Source organism: Hemibagrus wyckioides, linkage group LG10 (assembly GCF_019097595.1).
Source record: "Hemibagrus wyckioides isolate EC202008001 linkage group LG10, SWU_Hwy_1.0, whole genome shotgun sequence".
Classification (NCBI taxonomy): domain Eukaryota; kingdom Metazoa; phylum Chordata; class Actinopteri; order Siluriformes; family Bagridae; genus Hemibagrus; species Hemibagrus wyckioides.
Genome location: NC_080719.1, coordinates 4940409 through 4959957, shown reverse-complemented (window position 1 = coordinate 4959957; position 19549 = coordinate 4940409). Strand labels below are relative to the sequence as shown.

General features: G+C 39.4%; 1 protein-coding gene across 1 annotated transcript in view; it reads right to left on the bottom strand.

Annotated features, from left to right (window-relative positions):
- Positions 1-3588: 3588 nt before the first annotated feature.
- The window catches only part of LOC131360499 (heterogeneous nuclear ribonucleoprotein L-like), an 80486-nt gene continuing 64525 nt past the window's right edge, over positions 3589-19549 (bottom strand). Inside the window, exons 7-13 of the mRNA XM_058401030.1 lie at positions 16671-16742; positions 15929-16143; positions 15683-15804; positions 11479-11680; positions 9679-9736; positions 7655-7753; positions 3589-4773 (exon numbers count right to left, since the gene is read on the bottom strand). Of these exons, the coding sequence (XP_058257013.1) occupies positions 4718-4773; positions 7655-7753; positions 9679-9736; positions 11479-11680; positions 15683-15804; positions 15929-16143; positions 16671-16742 (824 nt within the window). The 3' untranslated portion in view covers positions 3589-4717. The remainder of the gene's footprint in view (positions 4774-7654; positions 7754-9678; positions 9737-11478; positions 11681-15682; positions 15805-15928; positions 16144-16670; positions 16743-19549) is intronic.

Below are 19549 nucleotides of genomic sequence, written 5' to 3'. Positions count from 1 at the left end.
CAAACTGTGATACAAAAGGTCCAAGTGAACCACAAGACAGCAACAAAGGAACTGGTGATGGAGTTGGAGGCATCAGGTACCACAATATTTACATCCATCATTAAGGGGCATTGGTAGCTCAGGATTCAAGCCCCAACACCATCAAGCTGCCACTGTTGGGCCCCTGAACATGGCTCTTAACTCTTGACTCTGCTCCAGGGGCACTGACCCTGTGCTCTGACCCCAACTTCCAAATGATCATAATCAAGAAGCAAATATATAAGAAATATTTGGTGCACACAGGTATAAGAAAAAAGATACAAATTAACCTGCAGGGATGAATAAAATGTGGTCCGAAAGGTCCGACTGAACCGCAGGACAACAGCAAAGGAACTGGTGATGGAGTTGGGGTTATGCGAAGAAAGAATTTCACTGTGTATCCTCTGAAGAAAGAATTTCACTGTAATGTATATGTGACAAAAATAAAGGCTTCTTCTTCTCCAAAGAGAGTCCTACATCACCTTAAAGTCAGTAAAAGGTATAACACTCCTACTCCAAAACTTATGAAAACATCACGCTGAAGTTTGTAACTGATCACCAGCCTTGTGGAGGAGTGTTCTCTGGTTTAGAAGAAACAGCAATTGAACTGTTTTTGGTTATAATGATCAGTGCTATGTATGTATTTATGTATGTATGTAGGAAAAATGGTGATGCTTTTAATCTGAGAAACATCATCCCACACTATTGTGAAGCATGGGGGTGGCAGCATCGTGATATGAGTGTGTTTTCCTGAAAAAGGGACTGGTGCACTTCAGGAAGTAGATCATCAGGCATTATGAGGAAGGAGGACTGGATCCTATGAGACCTCTAAAGCTAAACAGTTCTCCCTGGGAATAGTATGAACTCTGGGTAAACAGAATCCTGGGTTGTTTTGTTTCACTTTTCATACCGCTCTCAAAATACTTTACCTGGGATTAACGGTTAATCCTGGCTCATCATAATCTGACTTTTATAATCTGCTTTACACCGTCAACAACCCTGATTGGATAAATACTACGTGCGACAGCTTTAAATAACAGCTCATCTCGTGCTTTCTCATCAGTGAGAAAAAAATCCCCCTTGGCTGTTTTAAGCAAGACAAAAGTAGTCATGTAACACAACAGGGTTTTTCACACAGGTTTCTGTTGCTAAGCATCTTAACATTGTGTCACAGCAGTGTATATGTTTGGCACCACAGCGTGGGGTTAACACTGCAAAAGTAGTTCTAAACCTGATTCAGAGGAGGGTTTCATAACCACAGGTAGAAACCTGCTTCTAAATAACAAGTGTGAAATGTACCTGGGTTAAATGCAGACTGAAAAGCTCTACAGTGAAAGTATTGGTGTGGGCATTACAAAACCCTGATCTGAAGCCTACAGAAAATCTGAATGGACTGAACTGTACTAACAAGGAGGCCCTCAAACCTGACTGACTTACACCAGTTCTGTCAGGAAAAATTGTGGGAATCTTCTAGAAGGCTACAGGAAGGGGTTTGACTCGAGTTTGATTAAAGAAATGAAAAGGTAGTGGCACAAAATTCTAAGAAAGATTATTCACAAAAAAAATTTGATATGAAATGAACACTGGATCCTGGGATATCTTGTCTGACATTTCACACTGCTCTCAAAATACTTAACAGTTAATCCTGGCTCTTCATAATCTGACGTTTCGCACAGTACATTCCTAAACCCTGTCTTCTTATTTGCATATTTGAGCTGTCAACAACCATGACAGGATAAATACAGCGCAGCTTTAATCACCGCTCGTCTCATGCTTTCACATCAGAGAGAAAAGGATGTCACTATGTAAAGCCTCCTTGGCAAATTCTACCAAAGTGTTAACAAACTTCAGACCTGCTAAAAAATTTGCTACAGAATAAACAAGGAAATAAATCTGCCTTTTTTCCCCTCTGAAAATGAGTTCTTTTTAAAATATACACTTGTATGTAAACTTTTATAGAAATCTTGATGGGAGTACCCCAGAGTTTTCCATTCCTCATAATATTAATTTATGGTGGTATTTAAAAAGCAGAAAAAGCAGATAACTAGTGATAAAGAAGTGAGAGAAAGGGTTTCGAGATTGAGATAGAGCCAGAAAGCCTGAGAGGAGGTGTGAAGGAAAAGACGAAACAATGAAGGCGGTCTCCTGCTGCTGCTGGGCTTCGCTGAACCAGATGGACCTGCAGAGAGCTTAATTTCCTGAGCTGACCGCTGTGATCGCTCCACACTGTGCTCTCTCTCTCTCTCTCTCTCTCTCTCTCTCTCTCTCTCTCTCTCTCTCTCTCTCTCTCTCTCTCTCTCTCTCTCTCTCTCTCTCTCTCTTTTGTTAAAATAATGATGTGAGGAGAGTGCATACTCTATGTAATACATCCAAGTCACACAAGACAGAATTATAGCCAGAGAATGATTTTAGTTCTATTATAGACTCTAATATAAAATTCACATTCATGTTATTTAACATACAGGCAACAAAGACTTATTAAAAATATATCATTCGTAAAATCGATTAATTCTTATCTATAAACTGGAGTTTTAAAACTAGTTTGAAAATAATCTGGATAGAATATTAGCATAATCAAATACTAATTTTAACCACATACTTAGTTTTAGAGAATTCATTTTTTCTAAAGCATGCACTGTGTATTCTGACACCTTTCTATCAGAACCAGCATTAAGTTCTTCAGCGATTTGAGCAACAGTAGCTCGTCTGTTGGATCGGATCACACGGGCCAGCCTTCGCTCCCCACGTCCATCAGTGAGCCTTGACCACCCATGACCCTGTCACCGGTTCACCACTGTTCCTTCCTTGGACCACTTTTGATAGATACTGACGACGGGGAACACCCCACAAGAGCTGCAGTTTTGGAGATGCTCTGATCCAGTGGTCTAGCCATCACAATTTGGCCCTTCATCAAACTCGCTCAAATCCTTACACTTGTCCATTTTTCCTGCTTCTAACATCAACTTTGTGGACTAAATATTCACTTGCTGCGTAATATATCCCACCCACTAACAGGTGCCATGATGAGGAGATCATCAGTGTTATTCACTTCACCTGTCAGTGTTCATAATATTATGCCTGATTGGTGTTAGTATATTTTGACTTAATATGCAGTTTATTTTAAATTTTGACTTAATATCTAATAACTTCAAAAGCTATTTTGTTATGGCAAGTAAATTATTGAAAAAAGGTTATAAAAAATAACAATATCTTAAGGTAAAATAATCGCATAGTATTTTGAAGAAATAATATATTAAGTCTTAATTTTTAAAATATTAAATGATGAGTTATGAAGTCAAAATTCTGACATTTCCATATGGCCTCATTTTAATCTTATCAAACGTTTATAAAATGGCGTTTTGTTTTAAAATGGACTGTAGAGAAAGAAACATGAGTATATATTACTACGTTAACAATAACACACTACAGTGAGTGCATTGATATGAACCTGGGATTTACCTCGCAGCCTTGCAGAGCCACTGTGTTTCGTTTAATTGTTTTTCTCTGACCAATCAGAGCTGGGAACACAAGAGCTGTGTGGAATATAAAGCGTAATACATGACACACAAGTCAACTGGCAAATGTGTTTAATGGCTGGACATGCTCACAGTGAACCGCAGATGGTGTGAAGTGCCAATTATACACATGGACGAGTGAGAATAAACTGAGAATACTGCACACGTGATCTCTGTATTGGGTCTGACAGACTGTGATCCAAAGCTAGATTCAAATCTTCAGATTTTTACAATTTTTGTACTGTGATGTGCCATTTTCAAAAGAATTTATTTAGAAGAGGCGCCTCGTTTTGATGGGTAAATTTGCAAATTCCCACGTATTTTTGAGCTGGTTTTCAGATTCTCGAGTCTAGCTGTGGAGCAGCAGCGTGCCAAACAAACCACTGCCATCATTTCAGGAATATTATTCTAATCACTCGTTAAAGCACAGACTCTCAGGGGCCTAAATCTAATAAAGCCTTCAGCGCATGATCCCGACTAGCAAAACTAGTAACACAGCTAAACATTTTTGCTTAAACCTCAACCTAAAGGCTTGTAAGGCCACCTTGTGTGCCAGTAATTCTCAAAATTCTTCATGCCTTGGCATCTATACACAACAATATTACAGAAGAATCTAAATTACAGCCTATAAACAGATTCCTTGTTTGCCAGATACCTCTATGTCTCTTTCTCTATCAACACACACACACACTTCTCGTTACACTCTTTTACATCTATTCTCCACATCAGTATCGTCAGCATAACAGCAATTTGCACGTTAACGTCTTCGTACCTTGTGTGTTCTTTGCAGCACACAGTTTGTTTAAACCATTTCGAAGAAGAGATAAAGACGAAAACACACCAATTAAAAAGTCATCCATGTTCCCTTTCTTTTTTTTTGTTTTGTTTTGTTTTTTTTGCCCATGGGAAATTCAGTTTCAGTGAAATGACATCATTAGCATAAAGTCGGTCAGTTTCTGGTTATACCAGATTGTGATGAGAAAATTTTAAAGTCTTTAAAAAAAAAAGAGGAAACGATTCTTGAGTGTTTTGCGCTTGAAGTCCTCATGCTAAGGGACACGACTGTGTTTGTCATCCCTCTCACTTCGCTCTCCGTCTCTCACGCTCTTGTAGCTTTCTCTTCCCGTCGTCTCCATCCAGTGTAAACAGCGCGATGGTGTGAAGAGTGCGTCTTCGGCTCCGGTTCAGAGGTGGGAGGAGGTGGAGAAGCACAGCTTCAGGGTGTAAGGGTTGGATCCATCTGTGGAGGTGAAGAGAAACCTAATCACACTTTCGGATTAAATTTACAGCTCTGGCTAATAGGATGTGATGAGAGGGAAATTTCTATGAAAAATGTCACGTTGAATGATTTATATGAACGTGAATGAAAAATGCAATCAGGATAGCAAGCCCCTGCTAGCTCCGCCCACTTGCACTAATCTGGACTGCTCTTTTTAGATTTCTTGGACATTTTTCTTACCAGTCTTATCAAAGATTATGATTATCTCACAAGAAGGACATAATTTTTACTGAGATATTAAAGAAAAACATTTTACGATATTATGACTCATTTGGAGAAATGATCTTTTCCTAATTTAAAGAACGAGAAAAATGATGATTGTGTTTTTTTTCCCTTTTACATCACATTTGAGAATGATAATAATTTTAAGTTATTAAAATTATTTTTAAAGAACAACACATTATACGTTTTATTAGACTATTGCTATGCTATATGGCCAAAAGTATGTGGACACCTGACCATCACACCCATGTAGCTCTTCTTCAGATTTCAGCCACATAGTTGGAAGCACACAATTGTACCGAATGTCTTTGTACAATGCTGCTTTAAGATTTCTCTTCACTGGAACAAGCTCAAACCGTTCCAGCATGACACAGTGTGGAGGCTAAGGTTGGAGTGGAAGAAATGCAGCATCCTGCACTGAGAACTCTAACTCAACACTTTGGGATGAACTGGAACTGGAGTCTCCTCAACATCCCAGTCTGATCTCACTCATGCTCTTGTAGCTGAATGAACACAAATCCCCACAGCCATACTCCAACATCAAGTGAAAAGCCTTTCCAGAAGAGTGGAGCTTATTATCACATTTACATTACCCTTATCCAGAGCGACTTACAATTCATCTCATTTTAGACAACTGAGCAATTAAGGGTCTTCCTCAGAAGCCCAGCAACGGCAGCTGGACCAGGGATTCAAACTCACAACCTTCCGATCAATAGTCCAACACCTTAACCACAAAGCTAACACATCCCTACAGCAAAGAGGGACTACATTTTTAAAATCTGAATCTGATTTGATATCTGGACTGGGATTTAAAAAAAAAAAAAAAAACCTTAAGAAAGAAGATGCCTTCTTTATCGCCACACATGTAATACAACACAGTGGAATTCCTTTCCAGAGCGCAGAGCAGCTATGATACAGTGCCCCTGGAGCAGAGAGGGTTAAAGGTCTTGCTCAATTGCCCAACAGTGGCAGCTTGATGGTGCTGCGGCTTGAACCCCGATCCTCCAATCAACAACTCAGACCACTTGAGCCACCTCTACACCAGGAGATATGATAGTCAGGTGTTCACATACTTTTGACCATACTTAAGTGTACATTTAATATTGCGGAAAGTCCATGAGATAAGCTTAGCACTGGCGCTAGAGACTCCTTCAATAAATTTTAAATAAACATCATACAGAAAGCATCAAACTTTATACCTATTTACCGTTTAATACCCAAATAATATATATAATATATAAAATGTAAATGTATATATATATATATATATTATTAGGGTATTATTTAAAAACGGTAAATAGATATAAACTTTGATGCTTTATTATATTATAAATTTTCTCCTAGAATAAATATATTCGCATCAGTTGGTTTAGGCAAAATATGACGTGATAAATGTGAAGCATCCTAAGAAGTTGAATTAAACAAGTAAATAATCCATTATAATCCACAAGATGTGAAAAAAGCACACAAGAATACTAAGGATGTCTTTTCCACTCTCAGGCCTTTAACATGAGATGTTCCTTATTTTACAAAATGATAATTGGCCACAAACAAATAAGCGGTTTTGGAAGATTGATATAAATTGTCGGTGTACAAAAGCGCAGACAGACATGTGTTTGCTCTGTCCTCGGCTCAAAAGGAAAACGCCTGCTGTGACTCGATTACACAGAGCCATGTTACATTCACCAGAGCAAGATTAATTGCACAGGACGATGCACATCACACAAAAAAACTGTTAAGAGGTGTGTGTGTGTGTGTGTGTGTGTGTGTGCCCGTGCATGGTTAAGTACGACTATCAAATCCAAATTACCGACTCTAGTAAATTGTTTAATCCAAACGTCTGGTGCTTTCCGGTTCTCTACACCACCGACTTTTAGCTCGTTTTAACACTCCTGTTCTAAAAATCACACTGTCAGTAGAGTTTGGCTTGGATTACAAATAAAACATGAAAAAGAAAGTTATTGAAAAAACAGATAGCTCTATTTGTAGCACATGAACGAAAGCTTCGGTGCTGCTAAATATGTATTTATAATGATGATGAAGTTCAATTCAAGGTTAATGTAAACAACAAGCAAACAACAGTAATATGAAGATAAATTAAGCTCAGATTTAGCGATATTTATCTAACTTTCTGTTAGCAATCCTTTATCTTTAGCATGGCTAACTTACATAGGTTAGCATTAAATATAAGCTTCACAGCTGTTTTAGCTGGTTCTATAAGAGCTACCTGAATTTACTCGATAATTGTGTTATTTACTGGATAAAATGTGATTTGTTAGTTAGCACACTGTGGTTACCTTTTATTATGGATTGTGGAACATTTTACCTCAGAAAATTAGCTAATCATGTTCAAATTAGGAATCCATGTGATTTTTAAAAATTCTCATTAAAGAAGTTCAATTAAACAAAATTAAAATGTATTTTCAACAAAAGTATTAGGATGATATATAGAAATGATTCTGTAGGCTAAAAGTTTAGCTGCTAACACTTAAAAGAATAAAAAAGTACAAAAGGATAACACTAGCATTCACAATACCCACTCACATGAGCTCGGAATAAAGTGGTACATTTTGTTCAAAGGTAAAAGACGAGAGGAAATGAAGGAGGTAGGTATACTCACTGGGTATTCTGATCTGGTAATGATTCAGTACTGTCAATACTTCCACTGCGTGGGTTTTGCTGTCAAATTCCAGGAGGCCGGAGATGGTTTTGGAACTCGCTGTAAACACACAAGATATACAGATCACATCAACTATCATATTCAATTCAGTTCCGCTTGTTTAACAAAAGGACATTGTCACAAAGTGGATTTAAAGAAATTCAGGACATAAATTTGTCCCTAACGAGCAAGCCAACTGTTTTATTTTAACCTCCACAGCATTTTACCATTTAATTCAATTCAATTTTATTTGTAATCCCTTTTAACAATTATCACAAAGCAGGTTTTTAGAAATACGTTGTTGTTGTTTCGTCTGCTCCCTGGTCAGGGTCGCCACAGCGGATCATTTGGTCCGCATGTTTCGATTTGGCACAGGTTTTACTCCGGATGCTCTTCCTGACGCAACCCTCCCATTTTATCCGGGCTTGGGACCAGCACTGAGAGTTAACTCTTCAATGACTGGGTGAGCTTCCTGCCCGGGAATCGAACCCGAGCCACGGCAATGAGAGCGCAGGATCCAGCCACTGGACCAACAGGAGGCCATAAGTTTATAGAAATATAAAAATTCTAAATAAAAGTAAAAATTTATATTTATCCCTAATGAAAAAGCCACAGGTGATGGTGGCGAGAAAAACTCCCTGAGACTATATGAGGAAGAAACCCTGAGAGGAACCAGACTCCAAAGGGAAGCTCATCCTCATGCCCTGCGCTACACTGTTCCTTGTCACCTACCCTGTCCTGACTGTACTTTATATAGTATGTGTAGTGTACTTAGTTCTGTGTTGTCTCTTGTAGTTCTGGGTTTTATGTAGCACCATGATCCTGGAGGAACTTCACTAGCTGTATACTAGCTGTAAAAGCGTCTCAACTTGTGACGATGGTGAGGAAAAACTCCCTGAGATGATATGAGGAAGGAACCTTGAGAGGATCCAGACTCTAAAGGAAACCCATCCTCATCTGGGTGACACCGGAGAGTGCAATTATAAATCATTGCCCTTCTAGAACCATGTACTATATGGTCAGAGCAATTGTATAACCAGGAAATTCCTCCTAGGTTTAACATGAAGCCTGTCTTGTTGAAGTGCTCATTGAGTGCAAAAGCCTAAAGCTATCATAGCAAACCTGTTCATATCAACTACAGTCCAAAACCTGCTTCACGGTTTCTGAGTGGTATTCCCCACAGTAACCTTATGTATCACTAAGCTGTCCATGCTGGCCATCTTCAGCACCATCGAGCGTCCGAATGATGAGACTCCATCAGAAGTAGGGCATGAAGATGAATCGCAATAGCAATTGAAATCCTAAAGGTATTCCAGCGAAACTGTTCATGTCAAGTGCAGTCCTAAGCCGTCTTCACGGTTTCTGAGTAATACCGTCCACAATAATCTCAGTCTCTTTATTCTGTCCATGTGGACCATCATCAGCAACAGCAAGAGGTTTCCAAGTGGTGAGACTCCAACCATCAGGATCATACATGGAGTTATTTCCGCTTACATCTAATCACCTTATATGAGGAACAGCAATATTCTCCAGCAGGGTGCTTACAATAAACTCTCCGTATATCTGTTTTATCATTAATTACCAGATGATGGATGACATTCCAGATTTCTTTTCCTTCAGACCATGATGTTTATACTAGGCATGCTGATATGACATGACTATGCAATATGTACACTATTTATTTAACACTACTATTAATATTATCTTGCTTCCTAATCAAATAGAAAGCGAGTCTGGCAATATATCAGCATGGCAGTGTTTCTTAGCTTCCTTTTTTTTGCTCTCGAGTAACAGAGAGCAGCTATATTTTTTTACACCGTATTTATCTTTAAGCTGGATGATAGGATTTAAAAAGGACACTTGGCTCATCCACGGAGTAGAAATCTGTATTTTTAGGACTTAAGGCTTTGCACCGAGTAAAAACAGACGCTCAGACATTACAAACACGGAAAACAGACATAAACAAGCAAAACAAAAGGACTTACGTTTGGCATCAAACACTTTATACTTGATGAAGCCCGGCACGTCCTGTTCTGTGCATAACTGGAAAAGATCAAGAAGACACTGAATGTAGGACTGTTACTACGAACAAAGCTTCAACATTTTTTATGATGACAGACTGCTACAAATTGAGTACATTTCCTTCTGTTGAAGTCGTTTGCGCGTGCGAGCTCGGCCAATAAAATGATTCTGAGCTTGAGCAAAAGTCTTTTAGTAAGTTCACTGATACATGATTCATTTTCTACGACAGCAGCTATGACTGGATTATTCATAATTTTATATTAAAGCACATCCAATTGGAAAAATGTCACAGTTTCCATAGTAACATCAATAGTATTTGTATAATGGGCATTAAAAAATGGTTAAATAGAATGGCTTTTTCTGTTTGTTTATTTAACTTTTACAGAGAAGGAGTCTCCAGTGTCACTGCTCGGTAACTTAGGAACATGGGAAAGTCTTCAGAACAGGATTTAGCATGTTCTGGTTTTTCAGCAACTGTAGTTTGTGTTTTATTCCCTTCAAACCAGAGAAATAAAGTTACACTGTTGATGGAATGATTTGATGTCCCATAGCATTAAACGTAACTATAAAAGGATTTCTATTTACCGCTAATGAGCAAACCAGAGGTGATGACGGAGAGGAAAAGCCACCTGAGACGATAAGCGGAAGAAACCTTGAGAGAAAAACCAGACTCCAAAGGAAACCCCACCTCATCTGGGTGACACCGGAGAGTTTTCCCTTCTATAAATGTACACTGTATAAACAAGTGCAACTGTGTAACCAGAAGCTTTTGAGCATCAGCGTGATTTCTGAATTCATTCTAATTTTAACACAAATTCCTTCCTGCTGAAGCCATAAAAATGTTCAATGACGGAAACCCGAGCTCAAAACTGACCAGGGCAACAGCAGACCGAAGCCATCTCCACGTCCTTTAAAGCATGACGTGTCACTTATTAATATGTCAACAAAAAAAGTGCTGGCAACAGGAAATCCTTTCTAGATGTGATGTCCATGAGTTCCGACACTGGCTCACGACACTCATGACTCAATTTCTAGCAACATGACAATGTAAACTGGCATTAATCAACACACAGGACTGATATCCTTGTTGTTTAAAGACTTCAGCAGGAATGAAGTAGTCTTTAGTATATAATGAACTCAGAAACTACGCTAACCTATTAGTTGCTTTTGGTTGCACAATTCCATGCGACTATAAACTGTTATTATTTACATTTACATTATTTACTGTCCATTGTCAACCAAATGAGGATGAGGGTCCTCTTCTGAGCCTTCTGTCCCTCTTAAGATTTCTTTCTCATCATCATATCAGGGAGTTTTTCCTCGTCACCATTGCATCAGGCTTGCTCATTAGAGATAAAAAGTTAAAACTTTATATTCTATGTTTCTATATTTCTGTAAAGCTGCTTTGAAACAAACCTCCATTGTTGAAAGCGCTATGCAAATAAATGAAATTGAATTGAAAATAAATTTCAGATTGGTAAGAGGCACGCCAGCTTCATCGCACCACTATTCATTATTTAAACACACTAAAATCTTCTATATTTATGGAAGGGGATTTATTTATCATGGTTATCACGGTGCAAAATGTTATCAGAGCTTAACAGAAGGCGAGTTCTGACAGCAGCAGGTGACAGGGACTCAGTGTGGGTGGACGTTCACGGCTAACAACTGCACTGATGGCGGCTCTGCTCGACTCGGCTCGGCTCGGCTCTCTTTAATAACATCGCTGCCTATGTTCTGTCCTCTTGTCCAAACACACTAACCCTCTGCAGGTCGTCCTCAGAGATGGAGGGAGGGACATTGTAGAAGTGCAGCACACATGAAGGAGGCTGGATGATGTTTTTGGACGCCTGCCCAGCGCTGGTGAAGCGGTTGTTGCGAGTCATGGCAAAGTCTTTGTAGCTGCTCGTACCGTCCTCCAGCTCAAAGACCTGGCTGGGGATGACTGCATGCTGCTTGGACACGCTGCAGAGAGAGAGAGAGAGAGAGAGAGAGAGAGGGAGAAGTCAGATAGAGAAAGAAAAGAGTCAGAAGGAGAGCATGAGAGAGCAAGAATGAGAAAGAGGGAGAGTCCAAGAAAAAAAGAGAGAGCGAGAGAGAGAGAGAGAGAGAGAGAGAGAGAGAGAAGAGTCAGAAGCAGAGCATGGGAGAGCAAGAACAAGAAAGAGGGAGAATTAGAGAGAGAGAGAGAGAGAGAGAGAGAGGGAGGAAAAAGATGAGAATATGGTAAAACACAAAATTATAGATGTTTCAATCAAAGAAGGACAAGAATCAAACAGAGGCAGACTAAACGGTGGAGGAAAGACAAGCAGGAACCCAAAAGAGAAAAAGTGATTATCATCCTTCAGAAGTGAAGGGAGCATCAGTCAGGAAAGACAGATTTAGAGCACTGAAATGAGCCTTTCAGTGTTTTTTTGGAAAACGACAACACAAGCAACAGAAAGGAGACATGGCTCCCGGCTAGGAACAGAAGAGTCAGACGACGGCGAGATCTACTGTATATCTTATTATAAACACCTCGACCTTCAGCTGCTAGTGCATTTTTCAGCTCGTTAAAAATGGTTACTGCTCATCCTCAGCATAAATCCGCGCCAGTTTGGCAGCACAGAGGCGCACAGGCACGGCTTATGTAAATGTGCACAGTGGCTTAAATCACTGTTGCACAAAGGCATCTTTGGCACCTTTTTCGGTCGTGTAAATACCTGCACTTTAAGAGCCGGAGGATCAAAAACGGCGGCTTTCTACAAGAAACAAGCTGGTTAAGTTAATGAAATGACAGGTTTAGCGCTCACATGCTACACTTTCTCTTAAGTCAATTTGCTCCTACACCGGCGAATTATTCTGATGGATGAAGTGGGTCGATTCAACGAGACGTCTCTTCATCCCCCAAGGGCTCTCGAGGAAAATACGATGAGGAAAAAAATGAGATGGAGAATTCTTTAAGTGTGTAATAGCAGATGAAGAGCAGCGAAATTGCTGGAAGTTTCCATAATGTAGTTTTTAATGTATCAAGCTTTCATTGTTCAAACAGTAATAAATAACTATGCACTAATTTTTTTTTTGTTTTACTATAACCAATAACATGTGACAGTTCATTTTGTACAGCATGTACACTATATTGCCAAAAGTTTTGGGACGTCTGCCTTTACATGCACATGAATATAATATGGAGTTGTTCCACCCTTTGCAGCTATAACAGCTTCAACTCTTCTGGGAAGGCTTTCCACAAGGTTTAGGAGTGTGTTTATGGGAATTTTTGACCGTTCCCATAGAAGCATATTTGTGAGGTCAGGCACTGATGTTGGATGAGAAGGTCTGGCTCGCAGTCTCCGCTCTAATTCATCCCAAATGTCTTCTATCAGGTTGAGGTCAGGACTCTGTGCAGGCCAGTCAAGTTCCTCCACACCAAACTCACTCATCCATGTCTTTATGGATCTTGCTTTGTGCACTGGTGAGCAGTCATGTTGGAACAGGAAGGGGTCATCCCCAAACTGTTCCCACAAAGTTGGGAGCATGAAATTGTCCAAAATGTCTTGGTAAGCTGAAGCATTAAGAGTTAATTTCACTGGAACTAAGGAGCCGAGCCCAACCCCTGAATTCAATGATTTGGAGGGGTGTCCCAAAACTATTGCCAATATAGTGTATGTTTGCGATACAGATTTTCTCACCACTTCGCCAAATAGGTATGAAATGTTGAATGTTGTTTTTTCAGTTCCCTTCTCACAACTTTACTTCCTACCAGCCATTGTGCTCTCATTAACATTTGACATTATATCATCCTTTCATTAAACATATATAGAGACATATAGAGAGCCTATTGGGGCAATATATTCATAGAAAAGTTAAATAAGAAAACAAAGAAAACAAAAACGTTTAAAGTAAATGTTAATATCAAACCCATTTCTGCTCTCTGAGATGGTCCAAGTGCTTGTTCATAACCAGCTAAAATTTTATCTAATTTTATTAAGGTCATCCAACAGAGGGAAAAACACACGTCTAAAACACTGAAAGCCAACAGAGTCCTGACTCATTTTAGATCAGACTCACAGCCAGAAAATCATTCATTTCTTTATTTCTTCACACAAAAATGTCCTGATACGTCGAGTTTTCATTGTGTTGGTAATCGGTGCGCCAGTGTTGTAGTTAAAAAAATGGGTTAAATCCAACTTAAACAGATATAAACAGGATTCACATCCACTTTACATTCTGGCTTCTACCGTTTCTCTGTGGAACTGAATGAGACAAACTAAGTCTTGTGAGTATCTTGTTGCTTGCTAATGCGGACGTCCGGTAGGACGAGGAGTTACAGCAACTCAGAAAATGTGAAAATCTATCCCTGCTGTGGTTTCTTCATTTACGTGGTGACACGAGCTCTATTTTTGCACACCATTACCAACCACGGACTTTATCTACTTCACACAAGAGACTTGATTTAATAGCTCGCTACGGTCCACGCGGGCCAATCAACACACACACACACACACATGTGGTCTCCAACCACATACCTACCATTATATAACGCAGCAGCCCATGGTGTGCTATTTTCAGTGCACTTTTTAATACAAGACCTGTTATGATATACGCAGCTCTATAGTTAGCATCGGTGGAAAAAAATAAAAAGTATTCAAAATGACTATTGACAAGAAATGAGACGTTTCTGTTTTCTTCCATTTCATAACATCGAGGTATTTTTTTTCCCCATCAAACCACTAACTGCTTCCTAGCTTCCCACAGAGCACACGGCTCAGAAAAACACACACGTCGCTGCGACTGTATCCAAGCAGCTGATTTATTTCACTGACAATGAACTGGCACATTTCTGCGCAGGTTACAAAACATCGGGTTCAATTAAGACATCTGCGTGTGGTGACATGCCCGCTGCTTCTTCCGTTCGTTAAGACGGCTATTAGCAACCTAATGAATATTATCGAGCAGCGGGGGTCTGCTTTATGAATATTAATTAGTCAGAGGAGTCAGTCGCTAGCAAGCGCGAGAGGCAAAAGCGGAAAAGAGAGGCACACTATGACAATTTATTTATGATTTTAAAACAGCTCATGAATAATACAAACATGTCTGAAGCTAATAGAATACGAGTCCGTTAAATGCAAAGTGAAGATTGAGCAATTAGCATAATGTAATTTGTTCTAATTAGAGTAAAACCATGCATATATTCCTGCGTTCGTTTGGTTTAGCTCAAGCTTGGGCTTCTTGATTAACTAAGAGTGTGCTTTCATATCTATTAGCCGTTACAATTCACGATTTAAAAAATAATAATAATTGGCCCCCCATTTTGTCCCCCAAGTTGTTCCAAACTCTGCATCCTTTCTGTCCAATTCTGCATGCATTAAATCATAGACACCTGTGATTGGCTAGTGTCTCTGTGATTGACAGGAGAGAGAGTATGAAGTCCCACCCACCCTGAGAACACACCCAGTTCTGCTCTCTTGGCTCCCAGCCACGGAAAAGATCAGAAATAAAGCCAAAATAGTTTGGAACATGTTTGGTTTGGCTATACACAATTTTAACAAACAAACTATACAGGAAGGAAAAGATTGTTTGAGGCGCATGTAGGGCTGAATAACTCCTCATAAAACCCTTTCATTCATTGGCCATTCAAATGTCGGAGATGAAAACAGGGTCGCTGTTAAATAAATGCGTAGATTAAATAACTATTTTATTTAAAGGTTTTGCAGTTGTTTATTGGCCCCATGACATTTCTGCTGCGCTTTACAGTTGTTTCTTCCTTTGGCACAGTTTCGTAGCTCTACAAAAAAAAAATTGCTGCAACCCTAAAAACACAGCGTGTTTGTTTGACTTCCTGCAGTTTCCGAGTCGAATCAATTTGATGCGAGTGCTGTGCTCTACAAAGGATCACTAAAAGAAGAGCACTAAGATACTAAACATTGCATATTTAGACAGCTTGTGTGACAAGTTAATACACCTGGATGAATTAAAGAGGATGCGTACCAGACGTTAAGCCTCTTGCTGAAGACTTTGATGCTGTTAAGATGTGTGATGGCACGGTCGACAGCGTACTCATCGCCCATCTCCACCAGAGCCGTTCCGGGCACGCTCTTCATGAATTTCACCTGTAAACAACACACATGCACCGAGCTGACTTTCCCAGCTTACTGTTTATTGGTCCAACTCCCATTAGGGAAAAGTCAGGAGTGACAAAACACTGCAGCACTGTTCCTCTCATGGCCCACTCACCTTCTCAATGTTACCATAGAGACAGAAGAGGTTGAAGATGCGCGTGCAGTTCATCTTGGTGGGATGCAGGCCGCTCACCATGGCAACAGAGCTGGAGGAGTGGCCAACATAGGAGGAGGTCTGGGGCAGGGGGTAGGCTACAACATCGGGCACCTCGTGGGAACTCCTCTTGAACCTTGTGTTACTGGGCAGAGGCAGCAGGGGGCAGTGTGACCCTGGATAGCCATGAGGTAAGGGTGGCATGAGCAAGAGAGAGAGAGAGAAAGAGAGAGAGAGAGAGAGAGAGAGAGAGAGAGAGAGAGAAAGAAAGAAAGAAAGAAAGAAAGAAAGAAAGAAAGAAAGAAAGAAAGGATGTTAGTCACAGAAGGCAACTGTTAAGATCCTGGTGCAATGCTAGAAAAATAAAAAAAGAACGAACGAGCAAAAGAAATTACACACTATTTTCTAGTCTGATGCACTCCGGTTCCCTTGCAGGTCCTTCTAATTACACCGTGCTTAGCAGAACACTATCTCCTTCCCCCTTTCCCTCCGTCCCTCCCTCCCTCCCTTGACATATCATTCCGTCTCTCCTCTCCTCCATCTCTCCCTCCCTTCTTACATCCCTCTCCTCTACCTCCCACTTATCTGCATGACAGAGGGTGAGAAAGCTTAATCACTCGAACTGAGAAACAGCTGCAGAGCGACAGGGGAAGAAAGAAAAAAAAAAAAGAAGACAAGATGAGATAGAGTGATGGAGACTGACCGTAACCGTTGTCGCTGTACGAGGACGGATGCTCCCCCAGGATGGCCTGCCTCTGTCTACCTTTACCACGTTCTGGAATCAGAGCAAATATCCAGAGAAGAAGCACAATGTGGGTGTGAATGTGCTAAAGAGTACAAACAAACTATACACACACACACAAACACACACACACACACATACACACACACACGATCATCACACTGAGATAAACCATGCAGGGACAGATAGAAAGAAAGGGATGAGAGATGAAGATGTGAAATAGCAACTGGCGCGTAACAGCAACGCAGACTGAGAGAGATCCGTTCCTGTAGCCAAACAGATCAAATAATTGTAGAATTTTTTTATTTTTAAATTTAAATTTTTTTAAAAACATACTTTGTGACGTTATTCTTATAAAGTAAATTTAGAGCAAGGCCAAAAGTTTCTACAAAAATATCAATATTCTTTGATCAAACTTTATTATTATTATTATTATTATTATTATTAACAATTATTTAACATTAATTATTTAATAATTAACATTATTAACATTATTGTCATATTTTTAACAATGGAGAAAATGAAGAAATGAACAATAAATTTAAATTTATCTCTAATGAGGCAGCCAGAGGTAATGGTGGTAAGAAACAAACACCCTGAGACGATATGAGGAAGAAGCCAGGAGAGGAACCAGACTCAAAAGGGAAGCTCATCCTCATCTGGGTGACTTCTATAGTGTGATTATAAATAATTTCTCTTCTACTGTATGGTCAAAAAGTGCAATTGCGTAACTATTCTAGTTATATAAGGTTCTCATCTCGCTGTTTTACCTATTAATAAATAATTAAATAATCGATAATAAACGCAGTAGAGAAAGATATCTGAAGGCAATTAAGACCACATTTATTAATAATATACGCATTTCAAACATTTTTTTCTTCATGTATTGCTTAAGATCTACAGTTTCTAGATTACAGATTCTACAGTAAGATTTACAATTTTTAAAACCTTAACTAGACCTTAAAATGTTACCTTAAAATTTCATCATGAAACATTCGACACTGTGGAAATACATTAGAACACGTCTGGGTGTTTGTGCAACCACACAAACGTCTTAACACAATTTGAACATTTTAACACAGGGTGCATCTCAATCACCTCCGTAGTTCAGTATTCAGGACACCTATAAGGGAGGCGGCCATTTTAAGGTCTCTCTCTCTCTCTCTCTCTCTCTCAATTGCAAAATCCTTCCATTGCACTTGAACGTTCGCTCCCTAAAAAATTCCCACAATGCATCGAAAAACATGGAGCACCGATGCTCACTACATTCCCTTAGCGGAAATGTCTACTCACATAAACATCATATTTTCTGAAGCCTCTCAGGTCAGGAAAATGGTGAATGAACTCACAGTGAACTTCTACAAATGTAAGTAGCTTGTTATTGTTGTTGCTCTCAGAAGATTACTTTAGCTGACTTTATATATGGTTTATTTGAGTCTAAGGTCTGTAAAGTGTTTAATGATTTTAAAAAATCCTTTAGCTAGCCTACAAAAACTCCATGAACGAAATTGACTTTCATTTCGATTTATTTTATTTTTATAGCGTTTTTAATAGTGGACATTGTCTCAAAGCAGGGTCTATACAGAAGTATAGAAACTGTATAAAAATGATAAAGTTTAAAATAATGTTGCTATTAATCTCTAACATTTATCCTTAATGAGAAGCCTGAGGCGACGGTGGCGAAGAAAAATTCCCTGAGATGATATGAGGGAGAAACCTTGAGAGGAACCAGGCTCAGAAGGGAAGCTCATCCTCATTTGGGTGACACTGGACAGTAAATAATGTAAATTATTTTTGGTAATGTTGGTATTGTGGGTTGACTCTTTCAAAACAGTAAAATTCGTGAATTCACTCCAGTTGGCTTTACTTTGGTTTCCACTGACGCAAACAAGTTCGTATGCTTCGTATGCCGATGCAAATTTCTTGCAAAATTTCAACTCTTAAGGTGAAAATTCGTGCAAGCATTCATATACCGAGGTTCCACTGTATTAACATACCATAATACAAAAGAAAAGTCTATTCAGTCATTTCCTAATTACTAATTACTATTTACAGACCCCCAGGGCCATTCAGAACTTCTAAACAAACCTGGTTTTAATATTAGTGATAAGTAGAAGGTTTCAGTTTTGTTCTTTTCGGTCAGGATGTAGATATTGACCAGTCAAGGTCACCTACGTTGCATTCATCCTACATTCGTCCTGGATGATGATTGGCTTGCAGATAAGATAGAAGATAGTATTTTACGAAAGCAAATATACGAGACAAAGCCAGAGATACAAAATAATTGCAAAAAATAACAACCACAGCAGAAAACGGCAGATGGAAAGTTACACTACTGAGAATGCGACTTTCTTTTTTAAGTTCCTAAGATGTTATTTGCAGTCTTGCTGTTTTCTTTTCTCCCACATCTGTTCCACCTGGCAAACTCATTAACAAGACATTAACTAGCGTAAAATGGGACCGGCTTTCTTACTGAGCTAACGATAGCTCGAGTCGATAATGATACGTTCTCCACACAAGTAGTGAGCACTGGTACACCTCAGGGATGTATCGCGGGTCTTATCGTCATTATTGTCATGCATGTGAGGATTCTTATCTAATATGTTGACGACACGACAGTAATTGGTTTTTATCACAGCAGAGTATGAATGTGAGTACAGACAAGGGAGAGAAGTTTAATTTGAAAGGTGTGATGCTAGCAACCTAGTCTGGATTTTTACACATTAACAAAGCAGAACTTTAGGAAATGTACATGACGCAAATCAGTTACGATAACAGGAAGAGAACAGGTGAGATAAGATTTCTTGTATGCACTCTTCTGTTCCTTGTGAACTGCAGTG